This window comes from Myotis lucifugus, unplaced genomic scaffold (assembly GCF_000147115.1).
Source record: "Myotis lucifugus unplaced genomic scaffold, Myoluc2.0 scaffold_2, whole genome shotgun sequence".
Classification (NCBI taxonomy): domain Eukaryota; kingdom Metazoa; phylum Chordata; class Mammalia; order Chiroptera; family Vespertilionidae; genus Myotis; species Myotis lucifugus.
In genome coordinates, this window is record NW_005871050.1 from 18,324,614 (window position 1) to 18,345,369 (window position 20,756).

The following is a 20,756-nucleotide window of genomic DNA, read 5'->3' on the forward strand; positions in this document are numbered from 1 at the left end:
CCAAAGATTTGGGGCCTTGTATGCCCTGACTGGGTTTCCCACTCTGCTCTAAAGCAGAGGTTTTCAATGGTGATTTATAATAAGTTGGTGAATATGGGGGTGTTTAAAGCACAGACACCTGTTCCCCATCTCCAGATAATCTGATTTGGAGGGTACAGGGTGAGGCCATGAATCTGCAATGAGAATTGCTCTGAGAAGATTGCCTTAGAGAGCCATCTTGAAAAATACACTTTACCCGAAAAAGAAACTAAAGATGTATTTACTTACAAAACAGAATGCTTTGGTAGCTTAAGATGGCCTCTTGTCCCTTCTCTTTCAGTTTGGGTATTTGCATACAATACAGTGAGGCAGAGCTTTCCCAGTAAGGTATTCCCAAACAGTGTAATATAAGTATGCATTTCAAGCTTCCATAAATAGAACTTACTTATTGTTTTTTAATTATCTACATCTCAAATTTCATATATTAAGATTATAAAAAAACAACAAAATAAAGCACATAGTTACAACCAAACCACAATTTATAAATCTGGGGTTAATTTTTACCAATTCATGGGAGCTCATGATACTAAGGATAGAATTTTAAAAACTTGCTAAGCTATATATACAAAGATGTTCACTGCAGCATTGTTTAGAATAGGTTAAAAAGTAGAGTTAAAAAATAGATACAGAGGCAGAGCTGCCTCGAACAGACTGTCAAACTACAGCGGGAAAGTCGGGGAGGGTTGAGGGGCGGGAGGGAGGGGGGGGGTAAGAGATCAACCGAAGGACTTGTATGCATGCATATAAGCATAACCAATGGACACAAGACACTGGGGGGGGGGCGGGGTAGGGGAGGCTGGGGGATTGTTAAGGGCGGGAAAAAAGGAGACATATGTAATACTCTTTGTAATACTTTAAGCAATAAAACAATTTAAAAAAAAAGTAGAGTAAACTGAATTCTCAACAGAGGAATGAATAAATAAGTGATTGTATATCCTTACAATGGAATGCAATAAAATAAATGAGGCAATCCTCAGTTCTTTAAATGTACTGAGCTCTTTAGTCACCTCAGAGCCTTTGCATGTGTGGTTACTAGAACACTCCTCCCCTAGCTAATTTCTACTCTTCTTTAGGTTTCAGACCAAATAGCTCTCTCTCAAAAAAGCTCTCCCTGATGCTTTAGAACAGGCTTTCCTATTATATAGTCCTACAGTACCCCTTACATTTCTTTTATAGCAATTACTATAGATTTATCTGTGTAATTACATGTTCACTGTCTGTTTCTCCTATTGAACCTGGAAGCCTTATGAGGGCAGTGATTAAGATTGTCTTCTTTTTTTAAAAAAAATATTTTATTGATTGTTTTTCAGAGAGGAAGGGAAAGGCTTAGAGAGTTAGAAACATAGATGAGAGAGAAACATCAATCAGCCGCCTCCTGCACACTCCCTACTGGGGATACGCCCGCAACCAAGGTACATGCCCTTGACCTGAATTGAACCTGGGACCCTTGAGTCCGCAGGCTGACGCTCTATCCACTGAGCCAAACCGGTTAGGGCAAGATAGTCTTCTTAACTGTGATATCTGCAGCACCAAACCCCCATATCTGGCTGACAGAAAGATTATAATATTATTTACTATTGGTATTTATATGAAAAGATATCCATTATATACTATATTTTTAAAAAACAAAAAGCAAGTTCTTTTGACCCAGCAATCCCACTTCTGGGAATATATCCAAAGAATCCTGAAACACCAATCAAAAAAGAGTATATGTGCCTCTATGTTTACAGCAGCATTATTTAGAATAGCCAAGTGTGGAAATAGCCCAAGTGCCCATCAGTAGATGAGTGGATAAAAAAAGCTATGGTTGCCTGACTGGTTTGGCTAGTGGATAGAGCGTCGGCCTGCAGACTCAAGGGTCCCAGGTTTGATTCCGGTCAGGGCATGTACCTTGGTTGTGGGCACATCCCCAGTAGGGAGTGTGCAGGAGGCAGCTGATCGATGTTTCTAGCTCTCTATCCTTCTCCCTTCCTCTCTGTAAAAAATCAATTAAAAAATATATTTAAAAAAAAAAGCTATGGTACATTTACACAATGGAATACTACCCAGCTTTAAAAAAAAAAAAAAAGGAATTTTTACCCTTTACAACAGCATGAATGGACCTGGAGAGTATTATGCTAAGTGAAATAAGCCAGTCAGAAAAAGACAAATACCATATGATTTAATTAATATGTAGAATTTAATGAACAAAATAAACTAATGAACAAAATGGGGAAAAAAGCAGGTTGACAAACTATAGGGACAATATAATCCCACTTTTGTGAGAAAAATAATTCTATGGAGAATACACCTAATTATTAATACTGAGAATTTCAGGGGTGAGCATGAGATACTTTAATTTTCTATATTACAGATTTTTGTATTACTTTTGATAATCAGAAAACACACATAATAAATATTTTTCTTGCTTTTAGTACTCAACCAAGGATATATTTCCTTTGATTTTTTTAGAGAAAGTAGAAGGAAGGGAGGGAAGGAAAGAGGGAGGGGGGGAGACGGAGACACACACACACACACACACACACACACACATCAATTGGTTGCCTCCTGTACATGCCCCAACTGGAGCAGGGATCAAACCTGCAACCCACGTATGCGCCCTGACAGGGAATTGAATCCAAGACCCTTTGGTGCCCGTGCTGATGCTCTAACCACTTACTAACACCGACCAGGGTGATGATAAATCATTTTTAAAATCATTATAGGGTCTATGGTCCTATAATTCTGAAGTCATATTTTCTGCATAACTATAGGTTTATTACTCCTTTAAGCAAGAAAACAGATAATTTAAACATTTTGGTGAGAACATCTCTAAAATATATACTTTTGTACCTTCGTCAATGGAATTTAATGTTCCATACGCTTCTTTCCTTAATAAATAGAGTCAGTTACCATCATTACTGTTCTTTAATATGTTTAGGGCCTTTTAAATTGTTTGCAAGTGGGCCATAATATTAGTTTCAAACCTTGAAGACAACAGGGCAGAGCACAGGGAAGCCAGACTCTGGACCAATCTCTTCTGAACATCAGTTTACTCTAGCATTCAGTGCAAATATTACCATGTTGTATGAGTACAATAACATGAGAAAAAGTTGAAACACTGTCATACGAAATGTTTGTGTTATGTAAGAGTCCTTTTATTATTTTTCTGATTCCTCTCTTGTAACCAGAATATTATCTGACATCCTTATGTATTGAATTAAGGTTGTCATAATTTGGTGCTTCTATTTTGTTGTAAACTCAGATACCAGATTTTTAGAAATTATGTAAGAAGTATAATGGCTTTAAAAAATGAGAGGTTGTTCTTTTAGAAAAATGATGAGCTTTAATTCATGGAATAAAAAATACCTTTCCTAGATATTTATTTATCTCCTGAATAATTCCTAATTCTCCGGTTCCTCATAGTTGTCATTGCTAGATAGCCATGGTCCAGATATCTGAAGGTGTTATCATAGACCTGCATTGTGGGTACAAACTTTTTCCAAAAATTCTCAAAGCTTTCTTTGCTACACTTTCCACATTAGGAAAAGATGAGATTTGAGTGGAGAATTTGCTTTGGGACTGAATTATTTTATATTTACATTTATTTTATATTTTAGACTGAATTACTGCCAATTATGTGACTTATGTATAATCAAGCAAAATCTATATGTCCACTATTGTGTTAGGTTTCTGTAGGGGAAACACAAGAATGGCATGATCACAACCCTTTTGTAACATATTTTTTTTTAAATAAAGATTGAAATGAAGAAAAGGGATGTACTGTAACTTACGTTTTCTGCTTTAACCTTCCACCATCAGTATCTGTTGGATGAGACTGTAATTTATCTTCATCATCTGACTGTGCGGCATCATTACTACGAGGGGAAGAAGTAATTTTAAAAAGCCATTTCCCTAACATGTCTCAAAAATCTCTCTATATATACTTACTGTAGAATTAGCTAATCAGAGTAAAAATAAACTTTGTTAAAATGCTTTATATAAACTTAATTTAAATGATGACTGTGAGAATTTAAAGACTTGAAAGATCAAAGAAGAATCTTTAAGCAAGGTGCAATGTACAAAATGCAAATGAATGCAATTTAGGAACTTAAGAAAATCCCACGGCAAATAAGGCTTTCTGCTGGGCAAAACATGCTACCCAGAAATGACAAATTAACTTGTAAATATCTTCTTCCTCACTCACCAGGCACATCATGTATTGTACTTTAAAAGGCTTTGCTTTCACTGAAATGATTCTTTAGATCAGGAGTGGGGAACCTTTTTTCTGTGAAGGGCCATTTGGATATTTATAACATTATTAGCGGGCCATATAAAATTATCCATTTAAAAATTAGCCTGCTATATATGGTCAAACATTTAATTAACTTACCCTTAATGCCTTTGCAGGCCAGATCAAATGATTTTGGGGGCCTTATATGGCCAGTAGGCCGTAAGTTCCCAACCCCCACCTTAGATCTACATATAACCCACAGTAAAGTCAATCACCATACTTTAAAGCCATTTTCTGACCCTCTAAAATCCTAATAATAGACAAACAGGGTAATTGATCGTACCTTCGCTATGCCTCCCATTGGTTAATCAGCGCGATATGCAAAGTAACCGCCAAGAAAGATGGCCGTTAATTTGCATATGTAGGCTCCAAGGGGCGGCGCGAAGACTAAAGGTGAGCCAGAGCTGCGAAGACGGAAGGTGGCTCCAGCTGGGGCCGCGAAGATGGAGGATGGAAGGCGGCTCCGGCCGGAGCGAAGGCCTGGGCCCCGGGTGCCGGAGGAAAACCGGTGCCGGCAGCCAGGAGAAGGGAAGGCCTATTGCATGAAATCTCTTCGTGCAACAGGCCTCTAGTTTTATATATAAAATCTCTGATCCTTAAGCAAGGTTTCAGAAGAACAGCATGACTGTTTAGCCTCAATATGTTTTAATACTATCTTTAGTATAATATAAATAATTTTAAAAGAAGAGAAATCAAATATTATGGAATTAAAGGTATATAATATTTTCTCCTAATAATTGTGCAGTCCTAAGAGAGAACAAAATTTAAGAATATATACATTAACTATTTAATTCCAAATTTAAAAAAGGCTGAATGAAACCAAATTAGGGACTATCATATAGTTCATAAACAGAGAAATCTTCACCACTCTGAATGAAATACTACAAATAATAAATAACTTTAGATCATACCTTACATATTCCTTAGTCCTTCTCATGATGTGTAGAGTGAGAGGATTAATACCTGTTGGCAGTTTCTCTTCTGCAAGACTTAAAGGTATTTCTTCTCCAGTATCCAGGTTCTTAATCATTACACTGGCTAAAATTTCCTGAGGTAAAATATAACACCAAGAGAACTTATAATTTATGTATCTTTTTGAGTCTACAAAGTCCTCAAAATTTTAAGCTAAGGACTTTCTAAATACATTCAGTACTGTGTACAATAATTTTAAACATTTTTAGTGAGATACAATTCATACATTGCAAAATGCACTTATTTAAACCATACATAGTTAAATGATTTTGAGTATATTCAAAGAGTTGTGCAACCATCACCATTATCTAAGTTCAGAACATTTCTACTACCCCCAAAAGAAATCCCATATTCATTTGCTGTCATATCTTATTCCCCCCCCCTTTCCAGTCCCTGGCAATCACTAATCTACTTTTTGTGTCTATGGATTTGCTTATGCTGGACATTTCAAATAAATTTAATCATACAGTATGTGGTCTTTTGTGACTGGCTTCTTTCACTTAGCACTATGGTTTCAAGGTTCATCCATGCTGTAACCATGTATCAGAACGTAATTCCTTTTAACTGCTGAAAAATAGTCCATGTGAATAGATATATGACATTTTATTTACCCATTCATCAGTGATGGGCGTTTATGAACTTTGGCTATTATGAACACTTGTGTATATTTTTTACGCAGACATGTGTTTTCATTTCTCTTTGGTGTACATATAAGAGTAAAATTTCTACATCGTGGTAACTCGATGTTTAATTTTTTGAAAAACTGCCAAACTATTTTCCAAAGTACAATAATTTTTTAAAATGTTGTTTACAAGAAACAAAAAACTAAGATTTTGCTTTAAAACTTCATTCTGAATAAATTGGCCAATAGATATATACTAACAATAGATATATACTAACAAGACTATCTACACTACATCATCTAACAAGCATGAAAACATATACATATCTATAATGTCAAGTTTTTTTAAGCCCACTTTCTATAAAATATAGGCCTTGCTTTCAATATATTTATTCCACCATAGATTGTATGAAAGGGCAAGTTTAAGTCAGAGTTGCAAACTTCAACATATTAAAAAAAACAAAACCTAAGGTGATCTTCATTTTCATTTTTTCTTCTACATTATGACTTTCTGGCCTAATAACAATAAATAAAAAATTTTAATAATAGTAAAATATACATAATATACAATTTATCATTTTAACAATTTTTAATTGTATAGTTCAGGGGCATTAAGTATGTTCACATTGCGGTGCAACTATCATCACCATCCATCTCCAGACCTTTTTTACCTTCCCATTATGGCTTTTATATTTTATGTTTTTAAGAACAAAAAAAATATATAATTATACCTCATCAGTAAGCTCTCTCCCAGAGTTGGATCTAGGTCTCTGAGGGCTCATCACTTCACCTGCTATTGTCTGCCCATCAGGTGCTTTTCCATTTTCCTGAAATTATAATTTCATAAACAGAAAGTAGACTGAACCAATTTTTATAAATATTCAATTACTCATTACCACACACATTTCTAAAAAAATTCCATAATTCCGATAATGGAGCCTATTGCAAATTTAAATGGAATACTCCATTTCAGCCCTTTATTACTCCCAGAATTCTGAAAAACATTAGGTACCCAAACTATTGCTGTCCATGCAATAATGTGTTAGTCTTGAAGCAAAGAAATGTTCTATTTGAACCTGACCCCAAAGTAGTTCTCTACTAGTAGAATGCTAGCACAAAGATTGCCATTGTTCAGGGCTAGATTTATAGATATCTTAATGCTTTCTGTAAAGAGCCAGTTAACAAATATTTTAGGTTTTTTTTGCTTCACACATAGTACCTGTCACATATTCTTTTTCATAAACATCCTTGAAAAAGTAAAGACCATTCTTAACTTGGAAACCCTACAAAACAGGCCACTGCCAATCAATGCTCTAAGGCTATGAAGGGCTATATATTGTCTTATCTCCCAGTTTGCTAAACTGCCCCAATCATAGCTACCACATAAGTAAGCCTTGAGTGCCAGAATTTGGCTGTGGTAAAATTCATGTTATCAAGTCCCTTCCATTGTTTCATGTTACCAAGTCCTTTCCATTGCTTCCTATGTATGTATGTATGTATATGTGTATGTGTGTGTGTGTGTATATGTATGTATATATATATGTATATATATATATATATATATTATGAAGTTTGTTTTCATGATTAGGAAAAAGAAATTATAAAAAATAAAAGTCCTCAATTTTATCCACTACAGTTCAGGTAAATGAAGATTGTAGTTGGTGTTTATTAATATCAATAATATTACAAATAGCAGCATGTGTCATTTTTTGAATGCCTGCTACATGGCCAGGTACTTGGTATACTTTATTCATGTCATCCTTGCAAGAAACCTTCAAGGAAGGTTTCCCTTCATTTTATCAATGGGGCATCTGAGACTCAGATGTTAAATAGCTTCCTGGAGTTACCCAACTACTTAGTAGCAGAGCTGGACAAGGGATGTAAGGAGTCCAGGTTTTGGGATAAGAAAATATCTGGCCTGGAGAAGAAAGTTTGATAATCAACAAACCAGCAAGTTGAGGAAATCTGACAAAGCCTATATAAAATATAACATGAATTTACCAACCTGGGCAGTAACTATTTTATCTCCACTGGTAGCACTTGCCAAATCAAGAGAAGGCTGAGAATCCTTGACTGTACTCTCTGAAGCCATGCTCGTAGTTAGCGTATCAGATGTAATATTGTCTTTGGGAACTGCAACAACAACAACGATAATAATAATAAATACTTATATAGGACTTTATACATTAATTGAAAAGTGCTTTAACCTTTATTTGTCTGATTCTTATAACAATCGTGTGACAGAAGTGATTTTATTACTCTCATTTTATATATGGGGAAACTAGGATTCAAACAAGTTATTTAAATTCCTCAAGGCTATACAACTTAAACATTAAGAGATCCAGTGCTCAATAAATTTAATTTAGAAATTAAAAAATAAAAAAAAGAGTGATCTAGGACTTGAATTCAAATCTTAACTCTCAAATACCATATTCTTTTCACCATATCACACTGGCTCTCCAATGATAACAGATTTGAAAGTTTGAAGTCTGCTGAAATGTTCAATTATAATAATGTAACTAATCACCAATATAAATATTTTCACTTTTTATTACTAAAATAATTTTTACAACTTGGTCATCCATGTAGTTTACATAACATAAACTAAAACAAAATAACAAATTTAAACAAGTTCAACTCAAAAATATCCTCACAAAAGTACTTATCTCTCAATAATACTTACCATCCAGATCGGGTGTTTTAAGAGCCTCAAACTCCAATTCACTTTTCTTTTTTCTTGGTGGTGGAGCAGGTCGAGATGGAGGTGGTGGTCTAGGAGGTGGGAAATTAGTTGGAGGGGGTGGGCGTGCTGGAACAGGCTTTTTTGTACTAGCCACTATGTCAGGTTCTGGAGTAAGCTGTCTTGGGGGTTTGGCAGGAGCCAATTCTTCCACAGTAGCAAAATCTTTAGCAGATGAGGAGCTTGAGGATGCAGATTCTAGAACATCACTTCCTTTGATTTCCACTGCTTCCTTGTTCAATACTTCTGTTTCAGTTTCAGTCACATTAAGCTGCTTAGTTGAACTTATTTCAGTTAACTTAGTGGTTTCATCTACTGGCTTCTCACAGGTGTCATTGGAAGAAAAACATTTTTTGGGTTCTAATTCAGTTTCTTCACATGTATTCTGACTCTCTGCCCTTTTGGGATATTCCTGTAGGACTTGACCTGTGGCTAACAGTCCAGGTATATTGTTAAGATCTGTTCCAGCCACGAGAGGACTGGCAGTAGCCTGATCAGACTGTCCTTTTCCTTTGGAATCCAAAGAGTCATCGTCAAGCTGAAGTACTTTCTGAGTCTCCTCAATAATACTTTCAATAATCTGATGAAAAGTTAAAAAGCAATTTTTAAAAATGAAGCCATTTACAAGAACACAGTAACAGCTACTCATTTATATAGTACTTACTATGTGTCAGACAATGCTTACTATTATCATATACAAATGAGGGAGCTAAGGTAGAGAGGAACCAAATGTTTTGTCCTAGGTCACAAAGCTTCTAAGTGATGAAGCTGGCACAAAACTAGGGAGTTTGGTTCAAGAATCTGCACTCTTAACCATTATAATAGGGAATCTGGGCTAGTACATGTAATCACAAAAGCTTAATCAACACTGTATAATAAAGTTCAAACATAAATTTACATTTAGACTCTTCATGTCATAGTTCATTTACATATTTATGCCAAGTTAGTTGTAGTAACAGCCTGCTGATTTGAGCCTAGTTAACAAAATCAAGAGAAGCAAAACCACCTAGTACAAGAATTCTAATTGTTTAGCTCAAGCCTATGACAGGAAAAGCCAGCAGATACAAGGATATTAATGTTCTTAAACAGAATACACCTAATACCCTAATATTTAGAGGGATGCCAGGACCATGAAATAAATTCAAACAGCCTTGGCTGATATGGTTCAGTTGGTTTAGCATCATCCCATGCATTGAGAGGTCACCGGTTCGATTCCCAGTCAGGCCACATACCAGGTCAGGGTGCAAACAGGAGGCAACCAATTGATATTTCTCCCTCACATTGATGTCTCTCTCTCTCTCTCTCTCTCTCTCTCTCTCTCTCTCTCTCCCTCCCTCCCTCTCTCTAAAATCAATAAAAATATTTTAAAAAAGAGTTCAAACAGCCAACTCACTATGCCTTTCCCCCACTTTGTTTCTTTTTTAAAAATATATTTTTATTGATTTCAGAGAGGAGGGAGAAAAACATCAGTGATGAGAGAAAATCATTGATCAGCTGCCTACTGCATACCCCACCTGGGGATTGAGCCCTGGCATGTGCCCTGACCAGGAATCGAACCATGACCTCCTGGTTCATAGGTCGACTCTCAACCACTGAGCCACACCAGCTGGACATCCCCCTTTATTTCTTTTCTATAGCTAAAAAATACAGATAGTCTTTCTATGCATTCTACTAACATTTGGAAGAAAATATATTTTCTACCCAGTCCTGTCATTATTGACATTAAATCTCCCAGCCCACTTATCTATCCACCATGCCCAATCATGGATGACTTCTGCTTTCTCAATTCCTCGGCTCCAGAAAGCTAACAGAACATGGAACATGCTAAAGCTGAACTGTATGCTATTGCTATTGAACAATATTCCTGATTTCTCAGCATCTCCCATATATTACTTTTTCTCAACCTTCAAATGTTTAATACTAGACATCAATCACTTTTACCAGAGAACTATTAACTAGAGTCCACCTAATTTCACAATTAGGTGGTTACTGAGCACTGAGTGACTCAGTCTTAACAGAATCTGGATTCCTGTGGGTTTAAGAATGAATAAGAAGTGAAGACATAGAGACAGGCCTGCATAGGCTACAGTTTCAAAAACTTGCCTATAAATGGAAGAGGATGCAAGAAAGTGATCCAGCATTTTTATAAACTGAGGGGAAGGATCCAAGGGAAAGAATGGAAACAAAGTTCTGGAGAAGAAAAGAAAGAAGGTCTACTGTGCATTAGATCTAGCACACACATTCTCTATTTAATCATCAAATAAACTTTGTGAGGTAGAGTATCTCCTTTCTACAAAAGCAGGTATCTGAGGTAAAGGCATTAAGGCCTTGGCCAGTTTGGCTCAGTAGATAGAGCGTCAGCCTGCGGACTGAAAGGTCCCAGGTTCGATTCCAGTCAAGGGCATGTACCTTGGTTGCGGGCACATCCCCAGTAGGAGGTGTACAGGAGGCAGCTGATCGATGTTTCTAACTCTCTATTCTCTCTTCCTCTATGTAAAAAATCAATAAAATATACTTAAAAAAAAGAATTTTGCTCAAGGTTCTACAGTTAGTAAGCTACAAAGTCAAAACTGAAATCCAGGTTTTTCACAAAAAATCCACGATTCTTTATATTATATCATACTACTATGGACAGGAAAATAAACTAAATTCTCAACAATGACATGAAAAGGAGGTTAAAGATGAAAACAAGCTGACAGGTAAGGGAAGTATGGGATGATGAAAAGGAGTGAATTGAGGTTTCTTAGTCTCTAAAGTCTACATGCAGTAAGAAACAAGGTCATCTGCTGAAAGTGAGTGGGATATTAGTGGGCACAGTGAGAATGAGGTGAATGTAAATGTTTGAAATAATCACTATGCATAATGGAAAGACCCATGCTATTAGAGGGGTCCAAATGAGGTTGAAAATCATGACATTCCTAATCTGTTATCTGAGAACAATCTCTCCCTTCTCTGAACTCCCATCATTCTGTTTATTACAGTATGAGCTATAATATAAATACAAGGTAGTATATGGGCTAGCTCTGTACAAATACTTACTTCACACTGGATAATTAGTTTTTGGGAAGCAAGGCCCATGCTTTCTAACTCTCCATATGCCCCCATAATACCATTTTATAGTGTCAACCTTGTATTTTTCCTCTGTGTTTTAGAAGGTAGCAAACAGGAAAAGAGTAAGAGAATGGTGAGAATCAAAACTAAGATGGAGATCATGATGTTAAGCAACTGCTTCTTCACATTACCTCTCTGCTTCAAAGAACTCATTGCTTTCCCAGTAATTATAAAATAAAACCCAGATGTTTCAGTATGACATAAGACATTCCCATAATCTGGCCTTAACTGTGGTCTCCAGACTTGTCCTCAAACATTTTGCACATTCATCATCTCTGTGCCATTCTTTGGTTATTCCTTTCCTCTCCTACCTCTGCCTGCCCAAATCTTACCCATTCATCAACATATTTGCCAGTGTTATCTCTGATAAGGGTTTAATCTCCAACATTTACAGGGAACTCATACAGCTTAACAAAAGGAAGATAAACAACCCAATCAAAAAATGGGCAATGGACCTAAATAGATACTTTTCAAAAGAGGACATAAGGAAGGCCAAGAGATATATGAAAACATGCTCAAAGTCACTAATCATCCGAGAGATGCAAATCAAAACGACAATGAAACAGCCTAAGTGACCATCAATAGATGAGTGGATTAAAAAACTGTGGTACATCTATACAATGGAATACTATGCTATGGTAAAAAAGAAGGAATTCTCACCATTTGCAACAGCATGGATGGAACTGGAAAGCATTATGGTAAGTGAAATAAGCCAGTCATAGAAAGATAAATATCACATGATCTCACTCATTTATGGAATATAATAAACAACATAAACTGATGAACAAAAACAGATCCAGAGACAGAGAAGCATAGATCAGACCTTCAAACCTCAGAGGGAAGGTAGGGGAGGGTGAGGGTAAGGGGGAGAGATCAACCAAAGGACTTACATGCAAGCATATAGGCCTAACCAATGGACACAGACACCAGGGGGGTGAGGGCATGAGTGGGGAGGATGGGGGGTAATGTGGGGATAAAGACACATATGTAATAACTTAATCAATAAAAAATTTTAAAAAAGAAACAAGCCCTAATCGGTTTGGCTCAGTGGATAGAACGTCAGCCTGCAGACTCAAGGGTCCCAGGTTCGATTCTGGTCCAGGGTATGTACCTTGGTTGCAGGCACATCCCCAGTGGGGAGTGTGCGGGGGGCGGCTGATCAGTGTTTCTCTCTCATCGATGTTTCTAACTCTTTATCCCTCTCCCTTCCTCTCTGTAAAAAATCAATAAAATATATATATTTTTTAAAAAGAATCAAAACAAAACAAACAAACAAAAAAAACCGAAAATGAGGTACCATCTCACACCTGTCAGAATGGCTATCATCAACAAATCAACAAATGACAAGTGCTGGCGAGGATGTGGAGAAAAAGGAACCCTCATGCACTGCTGGTGGGAATGCAGACTGGTGCAGCCACTGTGGAGAACAGTATGGAGTTTCCTTAAAAAACTAAAAATGGAACTCCCATTTGACCCAGTGATCCCACTTCTAGGAATACATCCCAAGAAATCAGAAACACCAATCAGAAAGGATATATGCACTCATATGTCCATAGCAGCACAATTTACAATAGCTAAGATTTGGAAACAGCCTAAGTGCCCATCAGCAGATGAGTGGATTAAAAAACTGTGGTACATCTACACCAGTGATTCCCAAAGTGGGCGCTACCGCCCCCCGGTGGGCGCTGCAGCGATCCAGGGGGGCGGTGATGGCCACAGGTGCATTTGGGGGCGATGAGTAACTGCTATTAAAATTTAAAAAAAATTAATTTCCAGGGGCTGAGTAATATTTTTTCTGGAAAGGGGGCGGTAGGCCAAATAAGTTTGGGAACCACTGATCTACACAATGGAATACTATGCTGCTGTAAAAAGGAAGGGACTCCTACCATTTGCAATAGGATGGAGCTGGAGAGCATTATGCTAAGTGAAATAAGTCAGTCAGAGAAAGATAAATATCACATGATCTCACTCATTTGTGGAATATAATGAACAACATAAACTGATGAACAAAAACAGATCCAGAGACAGAGAAGCATCGATCAGACCGTCAAACCTCAGAGGGAAGGTAGGGGAGGGAGGGGTAAGAGGGAGAGATCAACCAAAGGACTTGTATGCATGCATATAAGCCTAACCCATGGACACAGTCACCAGGGGGGTGAGGGCATTAGCGGGGTGGAGGGGTGGGGAACAAAGGGGGGCATAAGGACACATATGTAATACCTTAATCAATAAAGAAAAAAAAACCCCAGCTCAGATGCTACTTCCTCCCTGAAGTCTTCCTCATTCCTATCCCCAAGCAGTCTCCTTTTGTGTTCTTATAATAGTTTCTAAGTTTATGAACACTTATTATATTACATTCAGTTTTGTGTTTATCCAGTTTCCTCTACTAAAATGTAAGCTACTGAGAGCATGGATTGTGTTCTGGTCTAGGGCAGTGATGGCGAACCTATAACACGCATGTCAGAGGTGACACGCGAACTCATTTTTTTTGGTTGATTTTTCTTTGTTAAATGGCATTTAAATATATAAAATAAATATAAAAAATATGTCTTTGTTTTACTATGGTTGCAAATATCAAAAAATTTCTATATGTGACACGGCACCAGAGTTAAGTTAGGGTTTTTCAAAATGCTGACACGCCGAGCTCAAAAGGTTCGCCATCACTGGTCTAGGGTATATCCCACAGCCTTTATTATTAATGTATGATACTTAATTCAATTAAAAAAGCTGGAACTTAAAAAGTGATACCTAGTCTTAAGCCTCACTCTATGTCCCATGGTGTTTACTCACTTTTTTCAGCTTCTATAATCTACTTAAAAATCACTATTTTTCTTCTATTAACTATAGTTACCCATCTGTAATTTACCCTAAGAAAAAAATTCTCTTTTAAAGGTGATCTCCTGGCTTGTGGGTCGACACTCAACCACTGTGCCACACTGGCCAGGCAAGAAAAAAATTATTAAAAGGGGGAAAGAAAAGCTCTAGTGGAAAAAGTAGAAACATTTCAAGCTTTCAACAAAAACAGCTAGACACATGTGAAAGACACTGGCCTGATGGAAACTGATAATATGTCAAATGAAAACTGAGTATTGAAATATGATGAAAATCTAAAAATGGTGAAAGACAAAGGTAGAACACAAAATTCTATCTACACTACAATTAGGAAAAAGAATATGCAAATAGGTGAGAACCAGAAGGAAATGCTGAAAATCAAGATTGCTGTTTGTTACAGTGAATAATTTCAGATTTAAAAAAAAAGGTACCACTCGAGGATATGGTATTATTGATTTGAGAGAGAGGGAGGAATGGAGAGAGAAACAACAACGTGAGAGAGAAACATTGATAGGTTGCCTCCTGTATGTGCCCCAACTGGGAAGCGAACTCACAATCTAGGTACATGCCCAAATTGAACCCGCAAACTTTTGGTGTACAGGACCATGCTCCAACCAACTGAGCCACCTGGCCAGGGGGGTGGCACCATTCATTTTTTATGTTGATACATAGTACCACAATTTCTCCCCAAAAGAAAAAATGTCCTTTTAAAAGAAAAAGTATGATCAATATTTAAATATGCAGTCCATTAGATTTTTAAATTCCATAAAGGTAGAACAATGGATCTCCATTGGGGATGAGTTTGCTTGACACCCTCCCTAGACATTTGGTGATGTCCGGAGATATTTTTAGTTGTCATGATGGGATGGGGGAATCTATTGGTATCTAATGGTGGGAGCCAGGGAGGCTGCTAAATATCCTACAATGCACAGAACAGTCTCCCCTTACTTCCACAAAAGAATCAGCCAGCCCCAAATGTCAATAATGTCATTGCTGAAAAACTATAGGGTAAAGAATGTGTCATCTTGTTGCTTTCTGGAAACCTACTGGCTAGAACAGTGCCTAGGGTGCAGAAAACACTCAATATATATGAATGAACACACACCATCCTTTCTCCTTGGACTTTATCCTGATACTGTGAACTACTCCACTGTCAAGCTTTTTATTTTGTGCTCAGTCTCATCTAATAAACCAAATTCTGAAGCTTCGTAGGATCAATTCTTTATAATGTATCAAAGGCACTATGAGTAATGACTTCTTATAACTTCCAACTTCTAAAGACATCAAAATTTGCTACACTGAGTTTTTAATACCTTTAACACTTGGTAGTAATCCGAAGAGTAGTTATAACTCATTTTAATAAAAATACAAGCATAAAAACAAAGACACATTATAAAATATTTTTCTAAGTACTGTTTCAAAACAGAGGGGAAGGAGGCTGGGGGGAGGTTGAAGAAGGTAAAGGGAGTCAAATATATGGTGATGGAAGGAGACTAAACTTTGGGTGATGAACACAGTGTACTATAGAATTATACACTTGAAATTTATATATCTTATTAACCATGTCATTCCAATAAATTTAGTAACACAAATATGGTTTCAAGAATAAATTACCAATTATGAAATGACTTCTAAAAAGCCTGATGATCTTCAATCACAAATTCAACAGATTCAAGGAACATTTCTGAACATCCACCATGTACAGACCACTATACTATACTTAATATAGAAAATTTTCTATTTTAAATATACCATGTAAAAAAATAAAAATAAAATAAATAGTCTGGCTGTTGTGGCTCAGTGGTTGATCATCGACCTATGAATCAGGAGGTATGGTTAGATTCCTGGTCAGGGCACTGCTTGAGTTGTGGGCTCCATCCCCAGTAGGGGGTGTACAGGAGGCAGCAGATCAATTATTCTCATCATTGATGTTTCTATCTCTCTCTCCCTCTCCCTTTATCTCTGAAATAAAAAAAATATTAAAAAAAATAAAATCAATAAATACACCATGTAAACAACTACTAAACTAATATTGACATAATATCTTACCACATCTTGTTTCAATTCTTGTACAGGGGACTCATTTCCAACTTTGTGTGCAGTGTTCTCTGTTTCCTATTTTAAAACAAGAGAAACAGAGACCAAATGATAACATCCTTTCTTTAAAACTCTGTTTAAAATGGGTACAAATTAGAAAATACAGCATTAATAAATCAAACACCCAGCCCAGCTGGTGTGGCTCAGTGGATGATTATCGACCTATGAATCAGGAGGTCAGGGTTCGATTCCTGGTCAGGGCACATGCCTGGGTTATGGACTTGATTCCCCAGTAGGAGGCATGCAGGAGGCAGCCAATCATTGATGTTTCTATCTCTTTCCTTCTCCCTCTCCCTTCTTCTCTAAAATCAATAAAAGTATATTTAAAAAACAAATAAATAAAAGGCCCATAAAGGGCTCAAATGTTTGTATACTGATAGATGCCCAGAGGTTTTATGCCAAGTGGGACAATATGGTTTGTATAAGAAGGTTATCAATCAGCAATTTTTAATTTTTTGACTGCAATAGAATATTTTCCTTTAAAAGTGCCTTTTTAACCTTAATAAACTGTGCAGCAGGGATGGGAAACGTCCGGTCTGCAGATCATATAAGGCTGGCAAAATCATTTGGTCTGGCCCTGCCAAGCCATTGGGGGTGAGTTAATTAAATGTCTGACCAAATATAGTAGGCTAACTTTTAAGTTGGTAATTTTGTATGGCCTGCAAATGATGTTATAAATATCCAAATGGCCCTTGGAAGAAAATAGGTTCCCCATCCCTGCTATACAGGAAGATAAGAACTACTAAGTACCTTCATAGCCTAAAAAGATTAAGGACTTAAGCAAAAATAACAAAGTATTGCTGCATAAATATGCATAAATATAAAAGTATATAATGCAGAAAACCACATTCAGACAATTGTTTTCTTAAAAACTCTATATTCTTTAGAAAAAAAGGAAGCAAAACTTAAACAAAAAATAAAGTCCCAGAACAATAGATGAACAAAATTAAACCCACCAAAAATACATATATATCTACGTATACATTGATATACACATACGTACATATATATATATATTTGGGAGGTTAGAGAAGGTAGAAGTAGATACTGCATTTTTCTAGGAAAAATTTTGGGTGAAATAAGATAATCATACATTTGTAAAACATAACACCATATTTTTCTCCATCTTAAGTTATCTTTACATTTATAGAATACAGCAATTTGACTACTACTACTAATACTGAGAGGAAAAAAAAACCTCTTCATAATTCTTGGTGCACACCACAGACTTGTTAAAGAAGGCATTTTTTTTTGTCAGATAAGTGACTTAAGACACACAAGGATGTATGTAAGTATTAAGGTAGCACTTCTACAAAGTATCCAGATGTTATCACAATAGGCTCCATGATATAGTTACTCCAGAGATTATTAGATTCTACTAGAGAAAAACTATTTCATGGGATTTTAAGTGTTAGATAAAATTCAAAGTCTACCATAGCCCAAGAAGGCCTAACATGATATTGCCCCTGCCTTCATCTTTGGCATCTTCTACATTTTCACCCTCCCTCTCCCACAATTACACTTGACGGCTCTCTACCATCCTTAGAGTCATAGCTCCAGTGTTATTACATCAGAACAGCCTTCCCTTACCACCCTAAAATAGCCTCACCCCCTCAACTTTCAATCACATTATCCTATTTTCTTTTTCTTCTTTGAATTATCATCATCTGAAACTACCTTGTTTACTTATTTTTTTTCTCTTCCCTACCCCACTAGAATGTCAGCTCCTTGTTTGTTCTGTCTACCACTACTTACCCAGCACCTAAAACAATGCCTGGCAAAAGTAATCACTTGTTGAATGAATGTTGAATAATGCATGTTCTGACTTTTCTTCAATTAATACACATATCTTAAGTTTATATATCCTTTAATCAAATACTGGCATTAAACTTATTACAAACACCTATAATCAAAAGCAATTAAAGGTGGGGGAAGAGTTAACTGGAAAAAGGTGGTCAAAAGGTACAAACTTCTAGTTAGAACAGTGGTTCTCAACCTTGGCTGCATATTAGAATCACCTGGGAATCTTTTTAAAATCTTGATTTCTGGGCCTCATCCTCCGGAAATTCTGTTTCTTTGTTATGAGGTGGGGCCACAACATTAGTAACAAAGAAACAGAATTTCCGGAGATGAGGCCCAGAAATCAGGATTTTAAAAAGATTCCCAGGTGATTCTAATGTGCAGCCAAAGTTGAGAACCACTGAGTTAGAAGATAAATAGGGAGGTAATGTACAACACAATGGCTATAGCTAACACTACAGTTTAATGTACAGGAAAGTTGTTGAGAGTAAAAAGAGTTCTCATTACAAGGAAATTTTTTCCCATTTTTTCTTTCTTTTTATTGTATCTATGTGAGAAGGTAGATGTTAGCTAAACCTATTGTGATAATCATTTCCTAATATATGTAAATCAAACCATCATGCTGTGCTATTTAAACTTATACAGTGATGTATGTCAGTTATATCACAATAAAACTGGGAAAAAAGAAAAAAGCACAGTTAATGTATGTTAGAGAAACACCTTCAACTGTATTACAAATTAAGTATAAGTATCCAATTCTCCTCCAATAACTGTTCATGAGTAAGAAAATCAGAGGCATTGTACAACCTATATCCATGGATAGTTTCCCCTAAATTAACCTAAGCAAAATTACACACTAAAAACTCTTGTACCTCATTTTAATTTGTTTGAATTATAAAGATCACAGATTACTATTGTTACACTGACCAAAACTGCCAAGCAGTGATTAGACTTCTATTTTATTTGGCTTTAATAAAACTCTCTTGGACTTTGGACTTTTGAAAGCTATCAACTTCTATAAGTTAAACTGCTATTAAGTCATAAGTTTATAAGTTTAAAGGAGTGATATGGCACCTACCAGAAGATACAATCTCTAGAGAAGTAAAATTGAAAGATTTCTTAGTAAAACCTCATTTAGTATATCTACATTTAGTATAGCTATCCTATATAATAAGAGGCTAATATGCAAATAGACCGAACTGAAGAATGACTGGTTGCTATGATGAGCACTGACCACCAGGGGGCAGTCGCTCAAGGCAGGAGCTGCCCCCTGGTGGTCAGTGCACTCCCACAGGGGGAGCGCTGCTCAGCCAGAAGCAGGGCTCACGGCTGGCGAGGACAGTGGCGGTGGCAGGAGCCTCTCTGGCTTCCGAGGCAGAGCTAAGGAACAGGGAGCCTGGCTTCTGGCTGGTGAGCTCATTGGCAGTGGTGGGAGCCTCTCCCACCTCTGCAGCAGCACAAAGGACCCCTTGGGGGATGTCCGACTGCTGGCTTAGGGGAGTGAGCCTAAGCCAGCAGTCGGACATCCCCCAAGGGGTCCCGGACTGAGAGAGGGCACAGGCCGGGCTGAGGCCCCCCTGCCCCCAGTACACGAATGTTGTGCAGCGGGCCTCTAGTATCTATATAGATATGCATAGATACATATATATCTACCTAAACATATCTACCTATATATTTCATATATAATTCTCTCCCAGTGCTAAGATCCAGGTCCTTTCCCTGGCACCTCAATCAGGCTTTGGGGATAAAACAATGGAAGCCAAGCATATGCTTGCAAACAACTAAAACCAACTTCGCTAGACTTGAGACAGTCTTCATATATTATCCCTTCTGGATTTGGACTGCCCCATTACTGAAGCACAGTACCTACTAAATCCCAGCTTCCCACCATCAAGCCATTTCTCTAACACCTATCTATCACAACCTCAGAAACACACTTCCTTTAAAAAGTGTGGTAGATCATTCAATTGCTAGCAATTCACACCACCTCTCTTCGTGTGGGATATCAGAGCTCTGCTTGTATGCTCCTTACATTATTGAGTTATAACACTTGAGCTTTTAAATTTTAACAAGCATATCCAATAAAAGACTAACTCAGTTTCACAAATCGTTTGTACAAAAGTGATCTACACTAAAACAAACAAACAAACAACAGGAAACAATTCTTAAATAGCTGTCATAGTCATCCATCCAATACTATCAACACTGTCTCTTTGTTGCTCTTATGTCTTGACATTCTAACTGCCTCTAACAACTCTCTCTCTGCACTT

The 20,756-nt window shown here is 36.9% G+C and overlaps 1 protein-coding gene across 1 annotated transcript in view; it reads right to left on the reverse strand.

The window, feature by feature from the left end:
- Positions 1-20,756, reverse strand: part of WDR44 (WD repeat domain 44) — a gene marked incomplete at its 5' end in the record, with an annotated part of 94,037 nt that overhangs the window by 37,531 nt on the left and 35,750 nt on the right. Inside the window, 6 exons of the mRNA XM_023758496.1 lie at positions 3,813-3,896; positions 5,224-5,360; positions 6,638-6,733; positions 7,912-8,039; positions 8,590-9,226; positions 16,639-16,704. Of these exons, the coding sequence (XP_023614264.1) occupies positions 3,813-3,896; positions 5,224-5,360; positions 6,638-6,733; positions 7,912-8,039; positions 8,590-9,226; positions 16,639-16,704 (1,148 nt within the window). The remainder of the gene's footprint in view (positions 1-3,812; positions 3,897-5,223; positions 5,361-6,637; positions 6,734-7,911; positions 8,040-8,589; positions 9,227-16,638; positions 16,705-20,756) is intronic.